This window comes from Bombyx mandarina, chromosome 11, assembly GCF_030267445.1.
Source record: "Bombyx mandarina strain Sakado chromosome 11, ASM3026744v2".
In the NCBI taxonomy this organism is placed as follows: Eukaryota; Metazoa; Arthropoda; class Insecta; order Lepidoptera; family Bombycidae; genus Bombyx; species Bombyx mandarina.
The window spans coordinates 2,700,186-2,718,871 of NC_143218.1; the positions used below are offsets into that span (position 1 = coordinate 2,700,186).

An 18,686-nucleotide genomic window follows, 5' to 3' on the forward strand; every position below is an offset into this window, starting at 1 on the left:
CGTCGATCTCTTTGTCGAGTTCGACGAGCACGGTTACCGGGGTCCCTAAGCCTGCTCCTAGTGTTAGAGCTGAAGGCGTCTAATGCAAAGGTTATTGGATCTGATGGATACGCAAGAGCGCGTCTAGGGCGTCGACGGTGATTGGCTCTTGCGTGATCAGGATTCGCGGTTTGGTATTAGCTTCAGGAATTGCTGCTGTCCCCGAGCGACGGTGACTACTCACTGTCAGATCAGCACGCGGCACGTTTCGACAAAGATTACATATAAAATAAATGCGATAAATCCCATTAAACTAACTATACTAAATATACTTGAGACCTTAGAACTCATATCGGAAGGTGGGTGGCGCATTTACGTTGTAGATGTCTATGGGCTCCAGTAATCACTTAACACCTGGTGGGCTGTGGGCTCGTCCACCCATCTAAGCAATAAATACATAAAAACTTGAGGCCATGCTAAAACGGTTTTAACCCTTCGACTGCCGTGTAGGTCACCGGTGCCCTACGCGGCGCACTGAAGTAATTATGTCAATTTACGTTACTAAGGCGCCTGGATTTGTCTAACTTTCCCTTCTTTTGTTTGTTAATATACGTTTTAGACCTTATATGTAGATTTGATATTAGATATTTTATACCGAATAAATTAGAGCAAAGATTTGAGGCATTTCAGAGTTATGTGGGTACTTCGAAATTTCATGAATACGCAAGTACAGTATACTGGGTGTTAGGAGACCGCTTCCGAAAACGAAGACAGACGATAGTACTAATGACGCATTTGATGATTAGACATTTGTGCGATCGCGAGAGTCTGCGCCGCGCCGTGCCCCCGTTTATACATATTTTTTTTGTTTTATTATTTCACAGAATATCTCTGAGTTCAGTATGTAGGCCTTCTCTAGCATCTCCCATCGTTGTCTATATTTAGCAGGCTTAAAGAATATATAATAATAATAATAATAAAGCCTTTATTCAGACAAATATTTTTTTTTTTTTACCTATACAAGTGGTATTAATATTAATAATTTTTTTTTTTTGCAAGCTTTTTTTTTTTCTTCCTATGTTATTATTAGTTATTGTCTGTTTGTCTATTATAGACATAGGCCTCCTCCAACTGCCTCCATATGCTTCTATTTTCAGCTGTTCTGGTCCATGTGCTTCCCGCAACTGCTTAAAGAATATAGCGTACGAAAAAATAGCACGTTATTTCCGACGCATAACAAAACGAGCGTTATTGGATTCATAACAAATAGAATGCTTTTTTTTTCTCAACAAATATCGCGCGCTCTATAGGACTTGATTCCCGCCGAGATAACAAAAAATGGTGCGCGTGCAGCTTGGTGCAGGTGAAAGAAGTGAAACTTCTTTTGCGGTGTGTAGTATTGTGGTTTTGATAATTTTTCATCCATCAATCAAATCTCTCTTGTAACAGGCAATGCTGTGTATAAGAGAAACGACCTATCTCGCTTTCTCTCTCTCTCTCCACGGTCGAGTGATTCGCGAGACGCTCTATTTGCTCACTCTCGCTCTTCTCAAATTGTCGCGAGTTAAATTTTACTCTCAACGCGCCGAAAGAAGTTGCACTTCGAAATATATAGCGTGCTATATAAATATAACGGATATCGCGTGCTTTATGATCATAACGGATATAGTTTGTTACGAATAGAGATAGTGTCTACTAGTCGTCACTTACCCCTTTTATCGCGCACGGTGGGGGCGTGCGGGGGCGCGGCGAGGGGCGCGCTGTACGTGTGGTTGTGCCGCACGCGCTCCGGGACTCCGAACCCCGGCCCCACGGCGCCCTGCAAGACAAACGGACGGTTTAGCTGGAGCTCATCGGTGAAAGATACTGGAAGAGTCATGTACCAGGTTCAGATCTAGATAAGAGAAAAAATCTAGAAGACTAACTTCTTCAAACGAGGCTTGTGCAGAGTACTTAATGACTTCATGTTTAGCGACTCGGCTCTGTCCCTGGCATTGCTGACGTCCTTGGACGACAGTAACCACTCACCATCAGGTATGCTCGTCTGCCTGCGAGAATGACGGTCCGCCTGGCGTTAAGTGGTTACTGGGGGCCGGAGACATGGATAGACTGCGGTTCGACTATGTCCCTGACATTGCTGACGTCTTTGGGCGACGGTTACCACTCAATATCATTTGGGCTGTATGCTCATCTGTCTACAAGAGCGACGGTCACAGATTTTGAGACACGAGTTCTAAGTTTCAGTACAGTACAGTACAGCTGCCCCCCACCCTTTGAACTGGAACTCTATAGTGGTTCGCGCCAGATCTAGGCAGAGCGGTGGTCCGTGGGGCTCATGGGACGCCCCCTTCCCCCTTCGTACCGTCCCCCCCTGGTCCCCGTGGCTCCTCGCCGATTACCTGGAGGAGGGCGTGGCTGGAGTGGGGCGCATTCAGCTCGAGCGCCGGCTGCAGACCCGCCACGTGGGGCGGAGCGACCTGGTGCCGACCTCCGAAATCTGTACGAAAATAAATGACAAGAAAAATTTAATGTCTTTTCCAATGTCAGGTCTTAAGATATTATTAATTCGAGGTGACAAAATTATTGTGACGTCATCGATTCAGTGATTATTAATTGCATTTGTAGCTTTTCTCATTTGTTTAAGAAAGAAAAAAAAGCTACTCGTAATTTTTTTATTTTAATGACAGCACTACTTAAAAAGAGACTTGGAAATATTGCTCTATCTTTGACTATTTTATACACGCACATATTAATTAATAATAAATAAATTAATGATTGGCCCCAAATTAGGATTCACTGTGTTATGGGTAACAGACTTAGTAGATACGTTTATAAATATCTATAGATATAAATAAAATTGGAGTGTCTGTTTGTAATAATAAAATAACTACTTTTTACTAAATGCGTAAGTATGTATACCACAGTACATATACCAAAATATTATTTTTTTATTTTTTGTCTGTCTGTTTGTCTCTTTGTTCCGGCTAATCTCTGGAACGGCTGGACCGATTTTGACGTGACTTTCACTGATAGGTAGCTGATGATATAAGGAGTCACTCAGGCTACTTTTTTTAGACTAGATTCACCCCGCGGTGTCACCTGCGGTACGACAATAAGCAAGGTGAGGGCGGGTCACTAATATACATATATAGATGATAAACACCCAGATAACGAGCGAAAAAATCTGTTTTAATATTTGCCCAATGCGAGAATCGAACCCGCGACACTCAGCACACCAGTCAGAGCTGCTAACCACAGCGCCGCCGAGTCAGTCATACCGCATAGCTTATCAACACGTACCGTTGTGCATGTGCAGGCCCTCGTGGTGGTAAGCCTGCTCCGGACACTCGTACTTGACGGGAGTAGGTCGCTGCGCCTGCACCGGCTCCATGGGGGTCGGCGGCTGCTCCTGGGAGATGAGATCGACCGTTACATAACCACAGTCCGTCCGCTAAACGGATGTGCCGATGACGATATGGCTTTAGAGCAAGTAGGTGAGCTCACGGGGCTCAAACCTGACGTTGTTGCTAACACTGGCCCTAGCAAGAGCAGTGCTTCGCAGAATCTACCACCGGATCGGAAACGCGACCCACTGAGTAGATCTGGAGAGAAACTCAGTGGGCTGTGTCTGAGGGTTAATTTACTTGTCGAGCCCTTCGACGAGAACGATGACCGGTGCTTGAGGTACCTAAAAGCACCGGTGGTGGATCGTTAGGATCCGAAATGACGTGTGGAAGTAAGGAATAAAAAATAAAAATAGCAAACACGGGGACAGATGTGTGGGCTTCGACTGGGGGTTTGTCGGTACCAACCGTCAATTACTTCTTCTCCTTCTTATATAATATAAAACTATGAATCACACTTCTTATCCATTATTGTCGGAGTCATCATCATTACTGATACCATTTGGCTCAAGCAACAGCTAAAGTCTGGCCAACAGTTGAACTTACCTGAAAGCATCTCTTCCCGAACATGTGGTGCTTCTTCTGGGGCTGGTGGGAGGCGGAGCGCTCTCTGCCGTAAGAGCTTTCAAATGGGCGGAACTTGGAACTGGAAAAAAAGGACACTTTCTTAAATATCGTCTGTTCCACTTGCCTATATCTGGCGCGAGGTGCAAAAACCGGTTAACCTTAAGTTTTTTTTATTGCTTATATGGGCGGACGAGCTCACAGCCCTCCTAGTGTTAAGTGGACACTAGAGCCCTATAGATATACACAACGTTAATGCGCCACCCACCTTGAGATATAAGTTCTAAGGTATAGTTACAACGGCTGGCCCGTCCTTTAAGCCGAAACGCATTACTGCTTCACGGCACAAAGAGGCAGGGCGGTGGTGCCTACCCGTGCGGACTCACAAAAGGTCCTACCACCAGTAATATTCTGGCGCGAGGGGGCAAAAACCGGTCCACTTTAAGAGCCGCCCAACAAACGTTGGTACAATTGAGACGTGGACCTAAGTCTCAAAGCAAGATACGGTTTCAAACGCAACTCACCTGTGGAACTCTTGGGCGGAATCGCTACCGTCACACCATTCGCCGTCCGAAAGCGAAGGCACGCGTTCGGAGCCCATCGAGGAGACGGCACTGTCTGATGCCGAGTCACGCTCTGATGACAAGAACAAGGCACTAATTAAACACACCCCTAATCTTTCTTCAACGATCCATTGATATCACAGTATACAAGTAGCATCAAGCACAGCAGTGACGGAAGCTCCTGATCGGAGGAGAGGAAGCAGGCCAAGATGTTGGCGACTGGTGAGCATGGATTGATGATGACGGTGATGATGCTGTATGAGTAATGATATCATCTGGACGCAGTAAAACGTCTTAAGTAGCATATTACAGTCGATATATTTGAAAGGTGTGACCTGAGTTGGAACAAATCAAATCCCCTACTGATTCTTTGTATCAGCTTTGGGGGAACTCGTCTTCTTTACCAGAGTAGGTATGCATCAGAATTGCCATCTCTCTCATATCCGAGCAGCATCGCAGAACTGTTGTCTGGATAGCGAAATGAAAGCCCTATAGGAATTAAAGACCTCACCTGGCACCATCATGTGGGAGTGGTTGTGGTGGGGGCCGTGGTGGGAGCTCGCCCCGTCCAGCATTCGCATTGTGTACATTCCTGGTAATAGAAAAATCATAAACATTAAAAATTTTGCATTGACTCTCGAACGAATTTACGAAGAGTCTGATGATGAGCAGATCCCGAAGGCCATGGATGTCATAGCGTGTTTGAGATACGATATCGAAATGTTGGTCTACAAGTCGGTATATAGGATACTAGTGACCCGCCCTCGCTTCGCTTCGGAAGCTGTAATTTATTATTGATTTCTCCACTACTTAATGGATGTTATTATACATATAAACCTTCCTCTTCAATCACTCTATCTATTAAACCGCATCAAAATCCGTTGCGTAGTTTTAAAGATTTAAGCATACATAGGGATATAGGGACAGAGAAAGCGATTTAGTTTTAGACTATGTAGTTATTTATCTATATTGTAACTAAACGGCTGGATCGACTTGAATGAATTTTTGTGTATGCAGTCACAGGACAATGTCTGTCGGGTCCGCCAATCTATACTAATATATAAATCTTTTACACGTCATCTCGGTTCCTCCCGATCCACTAACGGTGCTTTTAGGTACTTCAAGCACCGGTCACCGTTCTCGTCGAACCCGTCGCTTGCGACGAAGGGCTCGACGAGTAAATTAACTCTCAGACACAGCCCACTGAGTTTCTCGCCGGGTCTTCTCAGTGGGTCGCGTTTCCGATCCGGTGGTAGATTCTGCGAAGCACGGCTCTTGCTAGGGTTCGTGTTAGCAACGTCATCAGGTTTCAGCCCCGTGAGCTCACCTACTAAAGTTAGGGTTACGCTGAAATAGCCACTAGGGCTATCAGCTTAGGTAAAAAAAAAAAAAAAAAATGCTTTTTACGGATATTCCGTTATAACTACTGAACCGTGCATCCGATTGACTTGAAACTTTGTATCCATGTAGAAAAGGCGAGTACGGCTAGTGTACATTAAAAAATGAGAATTCGAAAGAATTTTTCGTGACGTTTACCTTGCTGATGTCCATGGGCTCCGGAGGCCACTTAACAGCAGTCTGGGACGCTGCTAGACCACGCGCACAGTATAATAAGGTTGCGATTTCGTTAACCGAAGAAAAAATTTATATGTTACTAGTACATATGTTTGTAAAATTTTGGTTTCAGATTGTGGCAAATTGTTTAAATTCGGCTTTGCGATAAAACGAATCTAAGTCTTAAGGCACCCGCGAATACGGGCGAATTTCGTTCAGCTTGTAAACGCATATACGATGTTATAATATGAACATACAACACACACACACCTGTGGCGAAAGATAACGCGGTATCTCTATACACACCGGATGTGATAGGCGTGATGATATCAATAAAGAATAAAAAAAGATAAAACCATTATAATGAGTCATAATAATTGTAATAATTACGAGATAATTTTCAGTGCTATTTTTGCACCAGTTTAAAATGTAAAATTACAAACAAAACTCGTCACAATTGAAGTTTTTTTTTTGGAACGAAGTTCCTTATGGGACGATGCGGAGGGGTACCCTAACCGGGAAAAAACGTCCGTAACGTAAGATTTTTATTAGTAATGCACACAGTGCACGACTTAACTTGGTAATAGCGTACAGATTAGTAATGCACACAGTGTGCGACTTAACTTTGTAACAACCTACAAAAAATAGCACTTTTATCATTCATTGACCACGATCTCAGAGCGTTCGTTTGCGCAATACACTAACTCTTATGCGAGCAACCGTGAATGAAGTTTACCAAAATAAGTTCGCACGTTACCGAATGACCGTGGGTTGTTGCGAAACCTCCAGTTTTATTTTCTTTATACCTCGAATAGAACTTAAAATTAATATTTTCATAATAAAGAACTTCGTTCCTATCTGGTGTCCCACGACACCACACATCTTTTTTAAGTAAGGTTATATTACTGGTGGCCCGAAGGTCTTTCCGGTTCCACCAGGACAGGTACCAGAGTCAAAGAGCCTGCATGTGCGTCCCTGGTGTGGATAGTTAAGAGGAGATATAGGAATGAGAAGCCATCCAAGTTTAGACGTGAACCAACCTTGGGAATTACGCGGCAGATTTCCATGATTATATATATATCCACCTGAGACAAATCACTAATTCTTTACGGCAAATTTCCATAGCTATATATCTACCCGTGCGTACCTACATAGTGGTGTGGCAATTCGATTATTTATTTAATCGATTAATCGATTATTAATCAATTAGGTTTGATTATTACTTTGAAATAAAAATTGTTATAGCTTCTCTATATTATTATAAAAAAAAACAGAATGTAATCACTGATTTATTGAAAAAGAAACATGTTTATATTAAAAATCAAAGAAATAAATAAATTTCCAATCAGAGTCCAGTTAGCATTTTAAAAAATTATTAATCGAGATAACATAATTTTTTTTAATTAGCTAGAGCTAATTTAGAAACTTAGCTTTTTTTTCCTATCTATGCTGATAGCCTTGAGAGGTTATCTCAGCTTTACCCTAATGTGTGTAGGTGAGCTCACGGGGCTCAAACCGAAGTGTTGCTAACACTGACCCTAACAAGAGCCGTGCTTCGCAGAATCTACCACCGGATCGGAAACGCGACCCACTGAGAAGATCCGGCGAGAAACTCAGTGGGCTGTGGCTATGGGTTAATTCGCTCGTCGAAACCTTCATCGCAAGCGACGGGTGCGACGAGGACGGTGACCGATGCTTGAGGTACCTAAAAGCACCGTTAATGGATCGGGCGGGGGTAGCTGCGATACACGAGTATTTTAAATATAATTTGTACAGATAAGGGTTATTTGTTTTAATGCTCTTCCAATATTGTAGAGAATTGTTTGTTCTTGCAATTAAAGGCAAATAATTCCAAGTATTGTCGTAATCTATACTAATATTATAAAGAGGAAAGATTTGTTTGTTTGTTTGTTTCGAATAGGCTCCGAAACTACTGGACCGATTTGAAAAATTCTTTTTCCATTAGAAGCCGATATTGTCCCTGATAAACATAGGCTACTTTTTTTTCATTTTTTTTTTATTTTTTTTTTTTGGTTTCATGTGTGTTTTAATGTTTCCGAAGCGAAGCGAGGGCGGGTCGCTAGTGTTATAATATTATCAGTTGAAGATGTAGATGTGGCGACAAAATTTGATTTCTCCTGATCAAAATGGTCCCAAATCGACCAGGGTTATCATAACTTAAATGGTTTTCTCTCAATAATCGATTTTATAAAAGAAAATCGATTGCAAATGATTATTGTGATAATCGATTATTGATAATCGATTTCGCACAACACTAGACCCACATTACAACTAGGCGGCAAATTGCCATGGCTTTATCTACCCGTGTTAAATCACTAATTCTTTACGGCAAATTGGCATGGCTATATCTAGCTATATCTACCTGTGCGGTCTCATAGCAGCTTGGCGGCAAATTGGCATGGTGGCGAGCTAAACACGACTCCAAAAAACAAAAAATCCACTGCAACATTTATACGACAAAGTCTAAAGTCCATTCAATAAAAAAAAAAATCGTATACATAACAATCGCAATTGCAATCGCAATCGCAATCGTTATCGTAACGAGCCGTATCCAATGAATGTATCTCTATCCAAAACGAAATTATTCGTGTGCCATCATCATCTATCAGGCTTATCAGCGAGCGATCCTTCGCTATCAGATAATTCCTAGCAGCTTTTACCAGTCACGGTGAATGGAAAATTCTCATTATCACATTGTCATGCTAAATTGGCAGAAAACAAACAATAATAGGTCTGTTCGTATGGATTTTAATGGTAGGCAGCGGTTTGACTTTGTCCCTGGATTTGCTGAGGTCCATAGGCGACAATGGCCATTCACCATCAAGTATGCTTCGTATGATGTGCCTACAAAGGTGATTAAAAAAAAAAAGGAAATTTTTAATTGTTTAATTCGTGAAAACAAATTTAATAAAAAAATAAATGCGAAATTAAACCGTCAAAATCGTTTTAATTATATTTTATTATTATTTATTTATAAAAGCCAAACTAGGACTCGTTATGTAAATATATATCTTAAAATTATGTTAGTATCAAAATACATAGCCATTATCTAAACTGTTGCCTGGAAGAGATCGCTTTTAGCGATAAGATGCGCTTTTTGAAGTCGTCGTGGCCTAAATGATAAGACGTCCGGTGCATTGGTATGTAGCGATGCACGCAATGGAACGCAATTACAAATCACGACTCGCGATCTCTTTTAGCTTAAACTATTGCATAGATTTTATCACGGGCCTTGAGCGCGGCTTAGAGCGGAATCGTGAAATTCCGTAACGAAAAAAACCTTCCACCCCTCACTACGCCTACTATGTAGCTCGCGTTTTTTGCTGGAGTGGCATTAAAAATAAACTAGCTAAACCGTTGATTCTGGGCGAATGAGAGTTAGAACTAGCATCCAAAGGCGTGTCTCTATCCCATGTGAGGCGCCCTCTAGTGAGTGCGCGGTCAAAATGGAATACTCACAATGTAGCAGATTCATTGAAAGTTAGCCCACTGAGTTTCTCGCCGGATCTTATTTTATTGTTGTTTTAATATTAAATTATTCTTGTCGATAAAAAATGCTATGCAATAGCTTTACCGCGACAGTCTCCGAGTGCCACACGTCTTTTTTTAAAGGATTTTATGACCTGGTAACTACGACCTTTAAGTCATGTCTTATTTTAATTTATATTCTTATTTTTATGAAAAATGATATTATAGAGTGAAATAAAATGAAACGAAGATAATTAATTTGAGACATTAATCAATTGGGATGAAATGAGATGAGATGATACGGGATGAAATATAATCTCAGTAAAACGGTGGTCATTTACTGAGATTTTTTCAGTGGACTTTTTGGACGATCCCGAGAAGTTACGTCCAGCGGCTTTGTTTAATTTTCCCACGTTTGTGCACTCTCACAGATATTAAACAGTTAATGAAACACCCTTATTACACATTTAAACCTGAAGAAACACTAAATAGACAAAGTAATGCAAATCACACAACTTCACTCCTCGCGTTCCTGCCAAGCAGTGCCTCGCGATCTCTCGGAAGTGATTGCCAACTGACTTCACTTTACATTGCGCGTACACGAATTAACTACTGGTGGTAGGAACGCTTGTGAGCCTGCGCGGGTGGGTACCACCACCCTGCCTATTTCTGCCGTGAAGCAGTAATGCGTTTCGGTTTGAAGGGCGGGGTAGCCGTTGTAACTATACTTGAGACCTTAGAACTTATATCTCAAGATGGGTCGCGCATTTACGTTGTAGATGTCTATGGGCTCCAGTAACCACTTAACACCAGGTGGGCTGTGAGCTCGTCCACCCATCTAAGCAATAAAAAAAAAAGGTTATTATCGTGAATTATTTAGTTTCCTCACACTAACCATTGGTAAACCGAATGGTAAGCAGTCGACGTCGCCCAAAACACGTCATTTCGGATCCTCCTGATCCACTAACGGTGCTTTTAGGCACCTCAAGCACAGATCATCGTTCTCGTCGAACCCGTCGCTTGCGACGAAAGGCTCGGCGAGTAAATTAACCCACAGACACAGCCCACTGAGTTTCTCGCCGGATCTTCTCAGTGGGTCGCGTTTCCGATCCTGTGGTAGATTCTGCGAAGCACTGCTCTTGCTAGGGTTCGTGTTAGCAACAAGGTCAGGTTTGAGCCCCGTGAGCTCATCTACTTGTTAATGTTGTGCTGACATAGCCTCTCAAGGCTATCAGCTTAGGTAGGAACAATAAAGAAAGCGGTAAAAGTAACTTCACTTTGTCAGGTATATTCGAAACTCAATCTGATATCTGATACACTTGAAGAATGATTAAAATTAAAGAATAAAAACAAGGCAAGCTATTTCTAGCCGCTAATATGGAATTGCTTAGTTTATTTGTGGTATCTCCCCATTCCTGACCCTCCCCCCATGCTCTAATTTTGCTACCCCTACCCGACGGAATAGTAAGGATTACGAACAAACATTATGGTGCATACCTATTGTGGTTTTCTTCATTTTTCAGCTTTAAATCAAATCTCTCTTGTAATAGGGAATGCTGTGTATAAGACTTCGACACGATGATCTGAGAAGATCCAGCTATAAACTCAGTGGGTCACATAGATAAATAAATAGAGGACTAATGAAAGCGCGTTAAGATAGGCTTCTTAAAATGATGCGCGTGAAAGCAGCGATACTTCTTTTGCAGTGTGTAGTATTGTGGTTTTCATCCATAAATCAAGTTTCTCTTGTAATAGGGAATGCTGTGTATAAGAGAAACGATCTAGCTCGCTTTGTTCTCTCTCTCTCTCCGCGATCGAGTGGTTCGCGAGACGCTCTGTCTATTTTCTCACTCTCGCTCTTCCTAAATCGTATCTTTTCTCTCTAGCCGTAACGAAACTATTCGCGAGTTAAATTTTACTCTCAAAGCGCGTTAACAAGATTCACTTTAAAAAAATTTAATAAAATAAAACAAATTTTATATCTTACCATCGTATAGCTTGTAGTAGGACCTTAGATATTCCGGATCGTATATAACGGAGGTCCCGTAATATGGCGTCACGCAATAATAGGGATGCGACGCGTAAGCGTAACTATGCAAATTAATGACGCTCAAATCCATGTTCTTTTTTACTGTCTCTAAATCTAGCTTTATCCCTTCGATCCCGAGCTTTTTTCTAAAGCTCTCGCTTCAGTAAGGCTTTTAAGCGTACAACGCGGCCCAGCGAGCGTATATTTCGATGGTTAAGCCCGCGGAAGACCCGCTTAATGATAGGTTTAGATCACACAACGCGTTATCTAAGTACCACAGCCGGTCGATAATATCGGTTTTTGTTTTACTGTAATTTTTTTTCTACTTATCTCCTATCTCTTTTCTTATGTATCGTGCTGTCTCTGTCACTCGGCGGTGACGCGAACAAAATTTTTTAGTGACGCGTAAATTCAAATTGAGAAGTATTATTCTCTCTATGTTTTATGCTTCAGCGTAAAAAAAATAAAAAATAAATTATTCAAATCTGTCTTAATCGATTTTCGTTTTGAATGTTGCCAGCGCCGTCGGTGTTCTCGTCTCGTCACGTTGTCATCATTGACTTTGTTATTTCTTTTATTATGTTTTTTTCCACAGCCACCGCGCAGTTTATGAGCGTTAGGAAAATTTCTGTGACGTCACAGACTCGAATAGATCCCAGCGCAAATACTAGAATTTTCTCGTCTCTGGTATCTAATAATTTAAATCAAACAAACAACGCCGTCTCCATTATTGTCTTATCTCTCGGCAAACACGGCTGCGCGCGTTGACTCCCAGTCGCATTCAAATCGAAGAACTGTCTATACTTGAAGGACCATAGACAGAAGTTGTATCGCTTGAGAACCGAAACTGGGACCCTGGTTAGGGAGTCGCAGGTAGTGCGAACGCGGCGCAGAGAGCGGCAGTATTTGCAAAGGCATATGCCACCTTCTGTATGCGCCTTAACACTCTTGCTTACACGCAAACGCAGGTAGAATGGCATATGTAGGCTTTTGTCTTGACGTATAGCACAGAAAAAAAAAACTTCGCGCCAAACAGTTTTTTTATATTTCGAACGCACCACAAATATGTATAACCGCTTCTAAAGTAAATATGACACTAGTTCGATTTTCGAAATAAATCGAACGCCAAAATGTCTGCCGCGTTTTATTTCGCGCGCTCTCACCGTATTCAGCACGCGACAACGAAACTCTGCATTATGAAGAGCCGGTAAATGTACGATTTCGATTCCATGGTGGAATTAAAAAAAAAAAAAGAAACTATCTCATCACTCGAGTCTCTGGAGAACGGGGCAAGAAAAAAAAAAACTTCAAAAAAGTAAATTTAAAACAAAAAAAGAATTCTAGACCAACTGTTTTCGCTAACGTAACGACGCGGTATGCGAAGTGAAGCTAGAAGAAGCCTTATTCTGTACGATGTATAAATGCGACAATGAACACACACACACACACACACACGAGTCGCTCTTATCGTCTTAATAATACAATAATATATTATTTGCACAGAACCAGATAAAACATGAATCCTAAACAAATATTGAAAAGTTCAAATTTAGAAGTGGCGATTAACAATTTGAATTCTTTTGTTGTTTGTGCAGAGCGATTCGAATTTTACGTAAATTTCCCTCCGACGCGACGCGATCGCGCGCCCGCGGGAATGCTTTTTTTTAATGTTTTTAAAATTCGATTTACACGTGTTTTCGAATTTCGAATTTGGAAGTTTTTTTCATTCGTTCTGCATTCTTCTTCGATTTTAGATTACAATCTCAATTCTTTTTTAATCCTCTGGCGTTCGAATTTAAAAAATTTGATGTTTATAGAACGCGCATTCTAGAACTATTAAGTATTTTTATGTATATAAGATTATTAGGTATGTTGTTTTATTTATATGTATTATATTATGTTTATTAAAATAAAACTTCAATGTGTTGCTCCGAAAGAACAAAGAAACGACATTTAAAGTTTATCTTACAATCTTGTAACTATCTAAATAGAAATTATTTTTTATAAAATTTTACACAATGACATATTGTTTATCTGTCAAGGCTTCTCCAGTTTACAGCACATGTGCAGACGTTCCGGCACGTGTCGACAGCGCATGCGTGACATAATTCAAATTATAGAAAGGAATAACTTTCTTTACATGTATACAGCATACTATTATAAATATATATTGAGGGATGAAAAACTATTTGTTTTAAGCGCAATTTATCTTTGCAATTAAAGGTTCGTTTTATTTGGTATCAGCATCAACAGTTCGATGTTTCGGCTCTCCTGTAAGTTTTTTTTTATTGTCCTTTTAGGCAGACGAGCCACCTGATGATGAGTGGTTACCGTCGCTCATGGACTTCAGTAATGCCAGGGGCAGAGCCAAGCTGCTGCCTACCGCTTAATACTCTCCACAAGTTTCGTTTGAAGAAGGACATGTCAGTTACAAAAAGTAAAGTAAGTAAGTAAGTTACAAAAAGTCACTTAAACCAAATACTCTTTCACCCCTCGATATAAATTATCTATAATATAAAAATGAATTGCTGTTCGTTAGTCTCGCTAAAACTCGAGAACGGCTGGACCGATTTGGCTAATTTGGGTCTTGAATTATTTGTGGAAGTCCAGAGAAGGTTTAAAAGGTAGAGGTAAATATGAAAATACCCGGAATTAAATAAAAATAACTATTTTGTTTTTCCTTTGATGTGTCCCCCGTCGGACGGATTCCTTTTGTTTGTTTTATGTTTATTTTATACAAAAGTTTACCTAAAGTATTTATCGATTGAGGCACTGCGAAGTCTGCCGGTCAGCTAGTATTAAATAATAATTGTGACTTAGATATAACGTGTCAAGTCGGATGGCGGCATAAGTCTATGGATACTGGTAACCGCTTAACGCGGGGCGGGCCGTGAGCTAGCTACATAGTCCAATAAACAAATGTAAAATAAAAAAAAACGATGTATCAAGGCCCGACGATAATAATATCATTATAATTAAAAAGGATTAAAAAATCAATGTGCAATTTTGAATTTAATTTATCTTTTGGTACAAGATAAAAACGAAAAAAAAGCGGACCCTTATCTAAAAGAATTCAGCGTAAAACACAATCGACTTTAATGTTTCCGGGGTCGAATTATCGAGATTAATAAATAAAATAATTTATTTTTTTCATTGTCATTACCTACGCACAGAACATTCAATAGTGTCGTAAAGAAATTCCGAAGCGTCGATAAATCGACTCCCTATTGATGCCACTAAAATGCGAAGCGTCGGAATACCGACTATTGCCCAGTTCGATTAGAGGTATTAAGTATCAACCTGTACGGACGTTTCTTTATTTCTCTCTATGCTGATAGCCTTGAGAGGCTATTTCACCTTCACCCTAACGTGTGAAGGTGAGCTCACGGGGCTCAAACAGGAGTGGTGCTAACACTGACCCTAGCAAGAGCAGTGCTTCGCAGAATCTAGCACCGGATCGGAAAGCGCCTGAGGAGATCAGGCGAGAAGGTGTCTTAGAGCGTATAACGTTTTTAATGAGTTAATAGTAACATTTATAATTAATCATTTAAATTTTATTTCGCTGTGAATAATTTAGCATAGATTTTTAAGCTATAGCTTCTATCGCGGCGACTGAATCAAGAAATTCCGTAACGAAAATAACCTGACACCCCCACTACGCCTACTATGTAGGTCGCGATCAACAAATTCACACGTTGCGCTGGTGTAGTGTTTGTGAATAAGCGCGCGGCGTGACGTCGCACTGCATGCGCATCATGAAAAGTCTGCCCATCTCTCTCTCGCGCGGTCTAGCTTATGAGTGTGAAGGGGACAGTTAATGTTTTGCTTTTGTTAATGTTTATAAATATAGCGTGGTCTTATTTTTATTATTGTTTTAATATTAAATTATTATTGTCTAATGGTAATTGCATAAGTTGATAAAAATGCTTTGCAATAGCTTTACCGCGGCAGTCCCCGAGTGCCACACGTCTTTTTTTTTAAATTAAAGTCTTTTATAAAGTACAAATTTATTTTTCTTAAAAAATCCTTAAGGAATTTCTGTAAAATAGATGAAAATAATTTCCTAAAATATTTAATGTATCGTGCCAAAATGGCGGTCGGAACGTTTTCAATTTTGCCGCGTAAAACTTTCGGTGCGCTGTAACTGCTAATCAGAGAAAAAAAAAAGTAGATTTAATCACATTCATATATCTATTTGTAACATCAGACGAGTCCAATGAAATGAACATAAAAAAACACTGACCGTATTAAATCAAAAAGATACAAATTAATTATTGAAACCGTTCGCTGTTGACATTTTGACGATAGCGCCATCTATGATTGAATAGTGGAAGCTATATATGGTATTTTATATATCAGCGCCATCTATCCGTCCACGACCTATAATGCGAAAGCCATTTCTGAAGTTTTGCGCTAGATGGCGCAATCAATCTAAGAAATTAATTCTTCATCAGCGCCAAGAAAGTTCATTTTGGATTTTTAAAATGTAATTCACTATGATTGATACGGTGGTGTATTAGTTAATGGTTCTGACTGTTGACGCGCCGTGGGTTGTCAGTTCGATTCTCGCATCGGGCAAACATTGTATCTATACTGGTAGTAGAAACTCTTGTGAGTCCGCACGGATAGGTACCACCGCCCCGCCTATTTCTGCCGTGAAGCAGCAATGCGTTTCGGTTTGAAGGGCGGGGCAGCCGTTGTAACTATACTGAGAACTTATATCTCAGGGTGGGTGGCACATTTAGGCTTCCAGTAACCACTTAACACCAGGTGGGCTGTGAGCTCGTCCAACCATCTATGCAATAAGCAATAAAAGTGTCAGTGGCCTAACCTTCGTTCATCGCCATGTCCATCAGCTGCAGGTCCTCGTCGTTGAGGATCGACTGGAGGAAGCCGTCCTGGTTGACTGGCCCCGGCATCTCGGCGGGCGTGTTCTGAAATCAAGCGGCGTTATCAGCCGATTTTATGACCTGGTAACTACGACCTTTAAGTCGTCTTATTTTAATTTATATTCTTATTTTTATGAAAAATGGGATGAAATAAAATGAAATGAAATGAGATGAGATGATATGGAATGAAATATAATCACTGTAAAATGGTGGTCATTTACTGAGATTTTTTCAGTGGACTTTTTGGAGGATACCGAGGAGTTACGTCCAGCGGCTTTGTTTTATTTTCCCACATTTGTGCACTCTCACAGATTTTAAACACTTAATAAACCACCATTTTTACACATTTAAAGCTGAAGAAACACTAAATAGACAAAATAAAACAAATCACACAACTTCACTCCTCGCGTTCCCGCCAAAAAGTCTCTTTAAGAAGTATGTGAAAGCTATAGAAAAATATTAAAGCTATAAGAGACACATAACAGGTTTTTTTTATACGGTTTTTTTATAGGGCCGCGAACTATACGAAAAGGGCAAAAAGTAAAAATCTCCAAAAGCGCACATAGCAGATTTTAGTCTGACAACGACGATATGGATATTTTTCTTGACCGATTTACAAAAAAAAAAGAGGCACTCGATTGTGTTTTTTTTTAAATATCTATAAATAAAGCTCTCTTGGCCCTTCGTTCCACTATAAATTTCCTGCGCATTAGCTTCGACTATCATAATAGTCGGGCCTTTGAAACTGCGATACTTGAAGACAAATATTTTTTCTGTATGGAAACTAGCGACATCTTGTAGCGGCTGCCAAAAACTTATATGTTGTTAAAGTTAAGGCATATAATTATTGTATAACTAAGCACAGAAAATAAAAAAATAATACTTCATACACGTCTATAATTGTTATAGACAAATTGATTAAATTTTATCAATTTGTAGTTTCTGAAAATTTACAAAATCCTTCATTTAAAATAAAATATAGGTTACTGCCATCTACAGGAGCAATGAGAAACTAATCGAAGCGAGGCCATCTAGTGGCCGACGCCCGTAAACATTTTTGTAGAGTGCTTGAGTTGCTTATCTATAACTAATTTACGTGTATTATCTATGGTACAGGATTACTTAAAAAAAATTAGATTTAAAAAAAAGTTTAATTATTGAAGCAATAGCTTTCAATGTTGTTTTTCTTTGCAGTTTAGAAAATAATTATAATAAATTTTATTGTAGAAAGAAGTTAATAAAATAATAATAAAATGAATAACTCTTTGCAGAGCAACAACTTAGTCTTTTGTTTCATTAAACATCACATCAAAAGTATCTAATTACAAATTACATTACTCGTTACCTGATAATAAACTCCATCCTGCTGCTGCGAAGGATGAGTACTCTCAACTTTGTACCCCCCTTCTATGGGAGCAGTTGCCCCTACTGGGAAAGAAAGGAAAAAAAACATATTACTGGTGGTAGGACCTGTTGTGAGTCCGCGCGGGTAGGTACCACCGCCCTGCCTATTTCTGCCGTGAAGCAGTAATGCGTTTCGGTTTGAAGGACGGGGCAGCCGTTGTAACTATACTGAGACCTTAGAACTTATATCTCAAGGTGTGTGGCGCGTTAACGTTGTAGATGTCTGTGGGTTCCAGTAACCACTTAACACCAGGTGGGCTGTGAGCTCGTCCACACATCTAGGCAACAACAACAAAAATATATATTTTTTTGTATTTCTGCAAAGGGATCATTTGACTGACTGACTTTGAAAAGTGGACCAGCTGGTGTACTGCAAAATGTGACCTTAGAGCTTTGGTCTCGAGGTGGGTGGCGGCAATCATGTCGTAGATGTCCATGGGCTCCGGCTACCACTCAATACTAGGGGTGGGGGACGTCGTCCCGGGTACCCCGGTCCCCCTCGGGTAGCATGGATGATCCTTTACTAACAATAAGAGTAGGACCATCTTTCTACCACACCTTTCCTCGTTTTTTTTTTGTTGCTTAGATGGGTGGACGAGCTCACAGCCCACCTGGTGTTAAGTGGTTACTGGAGCCCACCTACCTTGAGATGTGAGTTCTAAGGTCTCAGTATAGTTACAATGGCTGCCCCACCCTTCAAACCGAAACGCATTACTGCTTCACGGCAGAAAATAGGCGGGGTGGTGGTACCCACCCGTGCGGACTCACAATAGGTCCTACCACCAGTAAAGGCAGAGGGTAGAGCTATCGT

At 40.5% G+C, this 18,686-nt stretch overlaps 1 protein-coding gene across 13 annotated transcripts in view; it reads right to left on the reverse strand.

Annotated features, from left to right (window-relative positions):
- LOC114241750 (segmentation protein cap'n'collar) overlaps positions 1–18,686 on the reverse strand; it is a 144,954-nt gene that overhangs the window by 7,075 nt on the left and 119,193 nt on the right. For all 13 annotated transcript variants that reach the window (XM_089731373.1, XM_089731362.1, XM_089731361.1 and 10 more), the window contains exons 10-17: positions 17,817–17,899; positions 16,414–16,516; positions 5,022–5,102; positions 4,472–4,583; positions 3,930–4,029; positions 3,280–3,388; positions 2,379–2,476; positions 1,690–1,798 (exon numbers count right to left, since the gene is read on the reverse strand). In XM_089731373.1, the coding sequence (XP_089587499.1) occupies positions 1,690–1,798; positions 2,379–2,476; positions 3,280–3,388; positions 3,930–4,029; positions 4,472–4,583; positions 5,022–5,102; positions 16,414–16,516; positions 17,817–17,899 (795 nt within the window). The remainder of the gene's footprint in view (positions 1–1,689; positions 1,799–2,378; positions 2,477–3,279; positions 3,389–3,929; positions 4,030–4,471; positions 4,584–5,021; positions 5,103–16,413; positions 16,517–17,816; positions 17,900–18,686) is intronic.